The following is a 12,360-nucleotide window of genomic DNA, read 5'->3' as shown; positions in this document are numbered from 1 at the left end:
ACTAAGTTCTTGCAGTCACTTAAAAAGCCGTTAAAAATGGTAAGACAAAGAAGACTGCATATCAGTGATACTTCAATAAACAAATGATAAGATAATCTTCATAAACATTAACCACAAAACTGGAATGATGTGTAAACACACATACTCATAACTAAATTACTTACTCTTTAACACAAGTGATTGATTTCGAGTGGTCAATACACAATGGCATCATTGTGTAAAGACAGTGTAATGGCAAATTATCTGGGGTAAGGTTAATCATTCAATAAGTGACAGAACAGGAACCCCTATTCACGCTTTATTTCATAAAGAACCAGCAAGTAAACAGCAATTTCAATAGCCCATTACTGCTATACGTGGCAACCAGGAGTATTACTGATCCTTCTTTTTCTTTTATCACTTTCTACCTCCCAAAAAAAGGCTCCCTTTTCTGAAGCCAGAAAGAGGGTAAATGTTTTTTTCTCCTTCAAAGGACTTAATATGGTAATGAGCACTTTTAAAAGTCAGTGGTTGGTACATGCTGACATGGCTACGGTCATTAAAGCGTGATCTCCATGGTGGTCATTATTTCATTTCTTTTTGTTCTGTCCCACAGCTGTGTATAGACCATTATTCCAATGGGTTACAAAACCCAGGGGAGCATATGAGAGAAAAAACAAATCCATCCCTATTCCTGGAAAAACAATCTTAATTTAGTTTTTTTTTTGATGAAAATGTTATTATATTATGCATTATTTTCTAGAATATAAGAAATTTTGACAATCTGAAGTATCAACTTTTAAGGAAAAGAGTGAGGAAGCTTAAGAAAGGAAGTCTTAAAACCTAAGTCTGACATCATAGAGCCCGTTTCCTTAATGCAAGGATTCAGCAGCTGTTATAATATCTAACCCTGCACATTTACAGTGCTTTGGCTAGAACAAAATACAGCATCCAATACTGAAAGGGACTATTGTTTTCTTCCTATAACGTAACAGGTATCTGAAAGGACAAATCAGAACTACAGGAGGTCATTTGAGCAGTAAGTGAATCACCTATTCATTCCCTTATTCTCAACTTCTTTCACCTAAATGTTTTCAACACTTATACAAAAGTTTAAGTTGTTAAGAATGGGAAAAGATGTTTGCTTTTAGTTTTCAAATGTACTTCATTTAGGAAGTACTCAATGAAACAGTAGGACAACCCATGTTTTGTTTTTTGTTTTAGAAAACCTACTTCATTTTACTTAGTTACCTATTGCATATTTAACTGAAACCATAGAATGTAATTCTCTAAAATATTTTTTATAAGAGTTTATTCTTCCTGAAATGAATGTTCTCATCTTCTACAATACTACCAAATAACACATGAATCAAGAGTTACTTGGGAGTGCTTCACCACTCTTATGATTAAGAATAACATCCTTAACACACTCAAATAGTCTAGTTGCTCCTACTTAGCTCTCCAGCTTCTTTTCACACGACCTTCCCAGGCAGAAGTGCTGCACTAGCCAGGCTTCTTTTAGTGTCTCTGACTTACTTTACTCACTCCAAATTCAGGGCACATGCCATTCCCTCTGTTTGGAATGTTTTCTTGCCTTTGCTCCAGGTTTTCCCTCTCCATCAAATTCCTGACTCTGTACCTAGCTAACCCCTGTTTACCCTGTAGATCTCTCCAAAAATTGCTTCTTCAGGAAAACCTTCTCCAACCTTTCAGACTAAACTTAATTCCCCTCTTATATATCCCAGAGCACCAGGTACCTTTCTTTGATAGCACTTATCACAGCTGTAAATTATATGTTTGTATGATTATCTGGCTGAAACATTATGATCTGAGAAAATTCTGTGTCATCAATTCCCATACACACAGATAAATACAGTGGAAAAACCCTTACCTGGGGGAGGCTCAAAGAAGGCTTCCTGCTCCTCCTCAATGGGCTCAGTGTCATTGTGGGCCGTCCGTTTGTGCATGGCCAGCGTGGAGATCTGCTTGTATGTCTTCCCACAGTGGTTACAGTTATATGGTTTAGAATGAGTGTGAACAACATGATGTTTGTACAAACTGGAATATTCTGTAAATCTTTTGTCACAACCAGGGACTGTACAAACATATGGCTTTTCCCCTAAGTAAAGAAGAGCACACACACAACAACAAAAAAACAAACTTTACATATGAAGGCATAATCATTCCAAACCTCCCAGGGTAAAATTAAAAATATCCTCTAATGACAAAAACAGATAGTTTTCTGTCATGAGGCAGCATGCAAGTAAAGACTCCCTAACTATAGTATTGGCTCAAAAGGTGATTGACATCCTGTCTTACCCCATGCCTGAATGTCACTTTTCCCTAATTTCAGGGGATGAGATAAGTAAGGAGGGAGGTATTGCCCAGTTTAACTTTAAGCTTGGATGAAACTATAATTTACTGTTACCTGTAACTACATAATCTAGATACAATTAATGATACTACACTAATACTGACAATAATAAATGCAATCACTACTATAATGCAGCTTACCCTAAGGTTTTTAAAGATACCAAAAAAGGATTTTCTAAAGTCTTTTAGACATGATTTGCATACTTCAGTAAGTCTGAGTACTAAACCTACATACTCAGATAATTTCTAAAATGTACATATGCATGTGTGTACACACACACATATCCTAATTTATTTTCATTTTACACCTTCCTTGGGTAACTGCATTTTTTCCCCATGGTTCTCAACAGTAAAACCACCCACAAATGGCAAAAGACCTTATATTAATGTAATTTAAGTCTTAGATGTAAAGTAATTGGAGATTGCTTCCTGTCCTTTGCCAGGTCCATATTTTCAAAGCAGGGCAGGTTGGAATTATTACCTTGGTGGATGTTTGTTGCAGAGATGTGGTGAGGGCAAGGACAAGCAGAGAAACGACAGGTAATTCCAACTCAAAAACCAGACCTAATGATATTTAGCCTGGAGCACAAACTGCCACTAGGTGGCATCAAACCACAGTCAAGACTTAAATAGATTTGAATTGCACTTTTGAGCTTCCTATTGCCTAGCTGCACAGCCTCAACTGGGTCATCTGACCAGCCTTGCAAGAATGGACTCCATTTTACACTTCACCTACAGCATAATATGGGTATTTACTGTATCATCTACTTGATGATCATTAGCCAGTATTTTCTTCTAGCCCAGGTCTACCATTCTAGAGTCAGACCAACATATGTAACTACATGTTGGATCTCTCTACTTCAATTTACTACTGCCTGCACCTCCTCCCAGTAAAACTGTATCAGAATCTTTGCAGATAAAATCTGGGGAATCAGTCTACTTTAAAAATGAATCCAACGTTCAGCCACATTTGAGAGCACCACTCTACCCGAATGTTCCAAAGATCAATACGGCCAAACTTGATGTAGAGGTCCCTGTTATTAGAATCTAATTTGCCCATAAAACATGTTGAATGGTAAACTTTCTAATACTGAGTCTATATTCCGTTTCTTTAAATGGGAAAAATAATGTTTTCCCAGCCCATCTAAAAATCCCAACCAATTTCCTCAAATATCACAAAAAGGTTCTTAAACACCTATGTTGTAAATCCACCAAGAATGTCTCCATATGAAGCACTGGTCAGGGTCCAAGATGGTGACACAGGAAGAACCCAAACTCACCTTCTCCCATGATACACCTAATGTACACCTACATATAGGTCAATTCTTTCTGAAGAACTGAGGGCTGATTGAAAAGTTTCTGCACAACAAAAGACAGAAGGATGACAGTTCTAGAAGGGTAGGAGAGATGGAGTCAAGGTAATGACAGGAACCTCACCTCTACATGGCGACCTGTAAGGGCTACATGCAGACTAACCCAACCTGGGGCACAGAAAAACAACAGTGGTTTAAAGGGCAATAAGAATATAAGTAAAGAAAATACATTTACTAAACCTAGCCAGTCAGTGGGGGAACTGCTGGAACTGTCTCTGAGGCTGGACATGCTGGCAAGTACCATTGTTTATGTTTCCCCCTCCAACCTGATACTGTAGATGGGAGCTCAGTCTATGCACTCTAGCTGGCCTGCCAGAGCCACTCCAGCAAGACCCAGGCCCGTAGACCACATCAGCTCTAGCATTCCCCCATGTGTGGCCCCAGTGTGGAGCACCCAGCCTGCACCCAACTCAGCTGTCCTGCCAGGACTGACCTGGGACTACATGCACTGGGACAACCCTGACCTGTGCCTATTTTAGCTCTAGCTATCCTGCCAAGGCAGTCAGAGTATGGCACACCAATGCCTGCTCCAGCTCCAGTCATCCCATCAGGGGATGTGCACTGGGACTCCCCCAGATTACACCCACTCAAGCTCCAGCCTGCAGCCAAAGCTGCCAGGAACATGTAGTCTACACAGGGGATGTTCCTAACACAAGGCCATTCCTTCAAGAACAGGAAAGAAAGCTGTTCTACCTAATTTATACAAATAAATTCAAACAAAATGTGCAGGCAGAGGAGTATGTTCTAAATGAAGGAACAAGACAAAACCTCAGGAAAAGATCTTAATGGAATGCTGGTAAGTAATCTATCTGATAATGAGTTCAAAGTAATATTCATAAAGATGATCACCACACTCAGAAGAAGAATGGAAAAACACTGAAAACCTCAAGAAAGTACAAAACAGAAGTCACAGAACTGAAGAATACAATAACTGAAATAAAAAATACACTAGAGGGAATCACTAGTATATTTACACTAGCAGATTAGGAGATGTAGAACAGATCAGCAATCTGGAACAAAAAATAATGTAAATCACCCAATCACAAGAGCAAAAAAGACAAATGAATTTTAAAAAACAAGAACAGATTAGGGACCTCTGGTAAAAAATCAAGTGTACTAATATTCACATTACAGGGCTACCAGAAGAAGAGGGAGAGAAATAGGCAGAACGAAAGACAAAGATGGGCACTACACAGTGTTAAAGGGGTCAATCCAAGAAAGTATATAACATTTGTAAATATGCATTCCAAACAGGAGCATCTAATTACAAAAAGCAAATATTAACAGACAAAGGGAGCAAATGACAGAAATACAAAATAGTAAAGGCCTTATATATCCCATTTATATCAATGGATACATTATCCAGACAGAAAACCAGTAAGGAAATGTTAGCCTTAAACAACATGAGATCAAATGGACTTAATAGATATATGTATATAACAGTTAATCCAAAAGCTATAGAATACACATTCTTTTCAAGTGTGCACAGAACATTCTCTGACATAAATCACAAGTTAGGCCTCAAAACAAATCTCAATAAATTCAAGAAGACTGAAATCATATCAATCGTCTTTCCTAACCATAAGAGTATTAAAATAAAAATCAATTACAAGAAGAAAACTGAAAAACACAAACACATGGAGACTAAACAACATGTTACTGAACAACCAATGGGTCACCAAAGAAATCAAGAGGAAATAATACCTTGAGGTAAATGAAAGCAGAAACACAACTTTACAAAATCTGTGGAATGCAGCAAAAGCAGTTCTAAGAGGGAAGTTCAGTGATACAGGCCTACCTCCAGAAACAAGAAAAAAAATCCCAAATAAACAATTAAATTTTATCCCTAAAAGAACTAGAAAAAGAAGAACAAACAAAGCCAAATTTAGTAGAAGGAAGGAAACAAAAAAGATCAGAGTGGAAATGATTAAAATAGAGACAACAAAAATAGGAAAGACCAATGAAACTAAAAGGTGGCTCTTTGAAAAGCTAAATTGATAAACTTTTACCCAGGATCATCAAGAAAACACAAAAAGAGGGCCAAAATAAATATCAGAAATGAAATAAAAGTTATAAAAGACCACAGAATTACAAAGGGTCATAAGAAATTAAGCACTTACAAATTGGAACACCTAGAAGAAATGGATAAATTCCTAAAAACATATAACCTTCTAAGACTGAATCACAAAGAAACAGAAAATTAGAATAGAACATTTACAAGTAATGAAACTGAATCATTCTCCAAGAAATTCTCCAAGAAAACAAAGGTAGGACCAGAGAGATTCACAGGTGAATGTTAATAAACATTTAAAGAGTTACTACCTATCCTTCTCAAATCATTCCAATAAACTGAAGAGGAAAGAAATTCATTTTAGAAGATTAGCATTGTCCTGACACCAAAACCAGACAAAGACACCATAAAAAAAAGAAAATTATAGGCTAATATCCTTAGTGAATCTAAGTGCAAAAATCCTCAACAAAGTACTAGCAAATCAAATTCAAACATACATTAAGATCATACATCATGATGGAGAAGGACTTTTTCCACAGATTCAAGGATGGCTCAACATTCACAAATCAATGAACACACTACACTACATTAACAAAATGAAGGATAAAAATCATGTTCATCTCAACAGATGCAGAAAAAGCATTTGACAAAATTTAACATCCATTTATGATAAAACCTCTCAACAAATGGGGTAATGAGGGATCTATATATGACATATATAACAAACCCATAACTAACATTACAATCACTGATGAAAAGCTACAAGCCTTAACTCTAAGATCAGGAACAAAGCAAGAATTCCCATTCTTGCCATTTTTATTCAACAAACATATGATTAGAAGTCCTAGCTGCAGCAATTAAACAAGAAAAAGAAATGAAAGGCATCCAAATTGGAAAAGAAAAACTTAAACTCTCACCATTTTTAGATGCCATGATACTATATATAAGAAACCCTGGGAAGGAGGAGCCAATATGGCAGTGTGAGTAGGGCAGCGGAAATCTCCCAAAACCATATATGTTTTTGAAAATACAACAAATACAACTATTCCTAAAAGAGAGACCAGAAGATACAGTACAGTAGCTAGGCTACATCTACACCTGCAAGAACCCAGTGCCTCATGAAGGGGTTAAGATACAAGCTGCAGCCTGGCAGGACCCAAGTGCGACCCTCACCCAAGCTCCCTGGCGGGAGGAAAGGAGTCAGAACGGGGAGGGAGAGGGAGCTCAGGACTGCTAAATAACCAGCCCTAGTCATCCACCCTGGGAGCACAGACACACAGTGCATGGTGTGCTCAATACTAGGGAAATGGAACACTAAAACCTGTGAGAGGGTTCCCACAGCCGGCGCCCCTGGGACAAAAGAAAAGCGAGTGCTTCTTGAAAGTCTTAAAGGGACAGGAGCCTCACAGTTGGACGGAAGCATCCCGGCACACTCAGCCCAGCAGCTGGGAATCCTGGGGAACTCTGGGTGCCCTGACCCCCTGAGCGGCAGGGCAGCTCTGAGGCCCCTCATAGCAATAAACAGCCTTCCACCCGTTCCCCCTCAGGCGCGGCCCCACCATAGCGGAGCAGCAGCCTGAGACTGGCCACACCCACAGCAGTTGTGCAGAACCTCCTCTGCAGCCACTCGGGCCAGACTCAGAGACCCCGTCAGCGCGTAGCTGCCAAGCACAAGGGGCTAGCGGTCACTGTTCTCACAGGAGAGGAGGGCAACGAGCAAGGGGGAAGGGACTTTGTTCTCCCAGCTGACACATGCACCAACTGCCCATGACTACCTCTATCACCATGAAAAGTCAGAAGAATTTGATCCAGACCAGAATCACACAGACATCCCCTGAGAGGGAACCTGGGGAGATAGCTTTAGTTCCTGAAAAAGAAATCAAAATAAAGGTCATAACCATGCTGATGGAGCTGCAGAGAAAAACACAAGAGCTAATGGATAAAGTTGGGAGGGAGAATACAGAAATAAAACAATCTCTGGAAGGACTAAAAAGCAGAATGGATGAGGTGCAAGAGGCCATTAAGGGAATAGAAATCAGAGAACACAAACACAGACAAGCTGACACAGAGAGAAATAAAAGGATCTCCAGGAATGAAAGAATATTAAGAGAACTGTGTGACAAATCCAAATAGAACAATATTTGCATTATAGGGGTACCAGAAGAATAAGAGAGAGAAAAAGGGATAGAAAGTGTATTTGAAGAAATAATTGTTGAAAACTTCCCCAGACTGGGGGAGGAAATAGTCACTCAGACCATGAAGTACACAGAACTCCCAAAAGAAGGGACCAAAGGATGACAACACCACAACACATAATAATTAAAATGGCAAAGATCAAGGACAAGGACGGAGTATTAAAGACAGCCAGAGAGAGTAAAAAGGTCACCTACAAAGGAAAACCGATTAGGCAATCATCAGACTTCTCAACAGAAACCTTACAGGCCAGAAGAGAATGGCATGATATATTTAATGCAATGAAACAGAAAGGCCTTGAACCAAGAATACTGTATCCAGCATGATTATCATTTAAATATGAAGGAGGGATTAAACAATTTCCAGACAGGGTATTTTAAAGGGACTTCTCTAGATGGAGGCACTCCTAAGGCTAAATAGATGTCACCAGAGGAAAAAAAATAAAACAGCAAAGAAAACAGACCAACCAAATACTAACAAAAGGCAAAAAATAAAATCAACTACCCACAAAAGCAGTCAAAGGAAACACAAAAGAGAACAAAATAAAACAGCTAACATATAAATAATGGAGGAGGAGGAATAAGAATGGAGAGAAATAAAGAATCATCAGACTGTGTTTATAATAGCTCAATAAGCGAGTTAAGTTAGACACTTAAATAGTAAAGAAGCTAACCTTGAATCTTTGCTAACCACGTATCTAAAGCCTGCAATGGCAATAAGTACATATCTTTCAATAATCACCCTAAATGTAAATGGACTGAATGCACCAATCAAAAGACACAGAGTAATAGAATGGATAGAAAAGCAAGACCCATCTATATGCTGCTTACAAGAGACTCATCTCAAACCCAAAGACATGCACAGACTCAAAGTCAAGGGATGGAAAAAGATACTTCACGCAAACAACAACGAGAAAAAAGCAGGTGTTGCAACTAGTATCAGACAAAAGAGACTTCAAAACAAAGAAAGTAACAAGAGATAAAGAAGGATATTACATAATGATAAAGGGCTCAGTCCAACAAGAGGATATAACCATTATAAAATATATATGCACCCAATACAGGAGCACCAACATATGTGAAACAAATACTAACAGCATTAAAGGAGGAAATAGAATGCAATGCATTCATTTTAGGAGACTTCAACACACCACTCACTCCAAGGATAGATCCACCAGACAGAAAATAAGTAAGGACACAGAGGCACTGAACAACATTAGAACAGATGGACTTAACAGACATCTATACAACTCTACACCCAAAAGCAGCAGGATACATATTCTTCCCAAGTGCACACGGAACATTCTCCAGAATAGACCACATACTAGGCCACAAAAAGAGCCTCAATAAATTCCAAAAGACTGAAATTCTGCCAACCAACTTCTCAGACCACAAAGGCATAAAACTAGAAATAAATTGTACAAAGAAAGCAACAAAGCTCACAAACACATGGAGGCGTAACAACATGCTACTAAATAATCAATGGATCAACGACCAAATTAAAATACAGATCAAGCAATATATGGAAACAAATGAAAACAACAACACAAAGCCCTAACTTCTGTGGGCTGCAGCAAAAGCAGTTTTAAGAGCAAAGTATATAGCAATCCAGTCATATTTAAAGAAGGAAGAACAATCCCAAATGAATAGTCTAACATCACAATTATCAAAATTGGTAAAAGATGAACAAATGAGGCCTAAAGTCAGCAGAAGGAGGGACATAATAAAGATCAGAGAAGAAATAAATAAAATTGAGAAGAATAAAACAATAGAAAAAATCAATGAAACCAAGAGCTGGTCCTTTGAGAAAATAAACAAAATAGATAAGTCTCTAGCCAGACTTATTAAGAGAAAAAGAGAATCTACACATCAACAGAAACAGAAACGAGAAAGGAAAAATCACGACGGACCCCACAGAAACACAAAGAATTATTAGAGAATACTATGAAAACCTATATGCTAAAAAGCTGGAAAACCTAGGAGAAATGGACAACTTCCTAGAAAAATACAACCTTCCAAGTCTGACCAAGGAAGAAACACAAAATCTACACAGACCAATTACCAGCAACGAAATTGAAGCGGTAATCAAAAAAGTACCAAAGAACAAAACCCATGGGCCAGATGGATTTACCTCGGAATTTTATCAGACATACAGAGAAGACATAGTACCCCTTCTCCTTAAAGTTTTCCAAAAAATAGAAGAGGAGGGAATACTCTCAAACTCATTCTATGAAGCCAGCATCACCCTAATACCAAAACCAGACAAAGACCCCACTAAAAAGAAAATTACAGAACAATATCCCTGAAGAACATAGATGCAAAAATACTCAACAAAATATTAGCAAACCGAATTCAAAAATACATCAAGAGGATCATACACCATGACCAAATGGGATTAATCTCAGGGATGCAAGGAAGGTCCAACATTCAAAAATCCATCAACATCATCCACCACATCAACAAAAAGAAGGACAAAAATCACATGATCATTTCCATAAATGCTGAAAAAGCTTTTGACAAAATTCAACATCCATTCATGATAAAAACTCTCAATAAAATGGGTATAGAGGGCAAGAACCTCAACATATTAAAGGCCGTATATGATAAACTCACAGCCAACATCATACTGACCAATGAGAAGCTGAAAGCTTTTCCTCTAAGATCAGGAACAAGACAGAGATGCCCACTCTCCCCACTGTTATTCAACATAATACTGGAGGTCCTAGCCATGGCAATTAGACAAAAACAAAGAAATACAAGGAATCCAGATTGGTAAAAAAGAAGTCAAACTGTCACTATTTGCAGATGACATGATATTGTACATGAAAAACCCTAAAGACTCCACTCCAAAACTACTAGAACTAATATCGGAATTCAGCAAAGTTGCAGGACACAAAACTAACACACAGATATCTGTGGCTTTCCTATACACTAACAATGAACTAATAGAAAGAGAAATTAGGAAAACAATTTCATTCAGAATTGCATAAAAAAAAATAAAATACCTAGGAATAAACCTAACCAAGGAAGTGAAAGACCTATACCCTGAAAACTACAAGACACTCTTAAGAGAAATTAAAGAGAACACTAACAAATGGAAACTCATCCCATGCTCTTGGCTAGGAAGAATTAATATTGTCAAAATGGTGATCCTGCCTAAAGCAATCTACAGATTCAATGCAATCCCTATCAAAATATTCTAACAGCATTCTTCAACGAACTGGAACAAATAGTTCTAAAATTCATATGGCACCACAAAAGACCCTGAATAGCCAAAGCAATCCTGAGAAGGAAGAATAAAGCAGGGGATCTCGCTTCCCAACTTCAAGCTCTACTAAAAAGCCACAGTAATCAAGGCAATTTGGTACTGGCACAAGAATAGAGTCACAGACCAGTGGAACAGAATAGAGACTCCAGACATTAACCCAAATGTATATGGTCAGTTAATATGTGATAAAGGAGCCATGGACATACAATGGGGAAATGACAGCCTCTTCAACAGCTGGTGTTGGCAAAACTGGACAGCTACACATAAGAGAATGAAACTAGATCACTCTCTAACCCCATACACAAAAGTACATTCAAAATGGATCAAAGACCTGAATGTAAGTCATGAAACCATAAAACTCTTAGAAAAAAACATAGGTAAAAATCTCTTGAACATAAACATGAGCAACTTCTTCATGAACATATCTCCCTAGGCAAGGGAAACAAAAGCAAAAATAAACAAGTGGGACTATATCAAACTGAAAAGTTTCCATACAGCAAAAGACACCACCAACAGAACAAAAAGGCATCCTACAGTATGGGAGAATATATTCATAAATGACAGATCCAATGAAGGGTTGACATCCAAAATATATAAAGAGCTCACGCACCTCAACAAACAAAAAGCAAATAATCCAATTAAAAAATGGGCAGAGGAACTGAACAGACAGTTCTCCGAAGAAGAAATTCAGATGGCCAACAGACACATGAAAAGATGCTCCACATTGCTAGTCATCAGAGAAATGCAAATTAAAACCACAATGAGATATCACCTCACACCAGTAAGGGTCGCCACCATCCAAAACACAAACAACAACAAATATTGGCGAGATTGTGGAGAAAGGAGAACCCTCCTACGATGCTCATGGGAATGTAAATTAGTTCAACCGTTGTGGAAAGCAGTATGGAGGTTCCTCAAAATGCTCAAAATAGAAATACCATTTGACCCAGGAATTCCACTTCTGGGAATTTACCCTAAGAATGAAGCAGTCCAGTTTGAAAAAGACATATGCACTACTATGCTTATTGCAGCACTATTTACAATAGCCAAGAAATGGAAGCAACCTAGTGTCCATCAGTAGATGAATGGATAAAGAAGAGGTGGTACATATACACAGTGGAATATTATTCAGCCATAGAAGAGAACAAACCCTACCATTTGCAA

General features: G+C 38.1%; 1 protein-coding gene across 3 annotated transcripts in view; it reads right to left on the bottom strand.

The window, feature by feature from the left end:
- The window catches only part of ZNF143 (zinc finger protein 143), a 93,529-nt gene that overhangs the window by 14,984 nt on the left and 66,185 nt on the right, over nt 1–12,360 (bottom strand). For all 3 annotated transcript variants that reach the window (XM_037026401.2, XM_037026399.2, XM_037026400.2), the window contains exon 12: nt 1,871–2,098. In XM_037026401.2, the coding sequence (XP_036882296.1) occupies nt 1,871–2,098 (228 nt within the window). The remainder of the gene's footprint in view (nt 1–1,870; nt 2,099–12,360) is intronic.

Source organism: Manis javanica, chromosome 11, assembly GCF_040802235.1.
Source record: "Manis javanica isolate MJ-LG chromosome 11, MJ_LKY, whole genome shotgun sequence".
NCBI classification, from domain to species: Eukaryota; Metazoa; Chordata; class Mammalia; order Pholidota; family Manidae; genus Manis; species Manis javanica.
The sequence above is the reverse complement of the archived record's forward strand: the minus strand, read 5'-3'. Positions and strand labels throughout refer to the sequence as shown.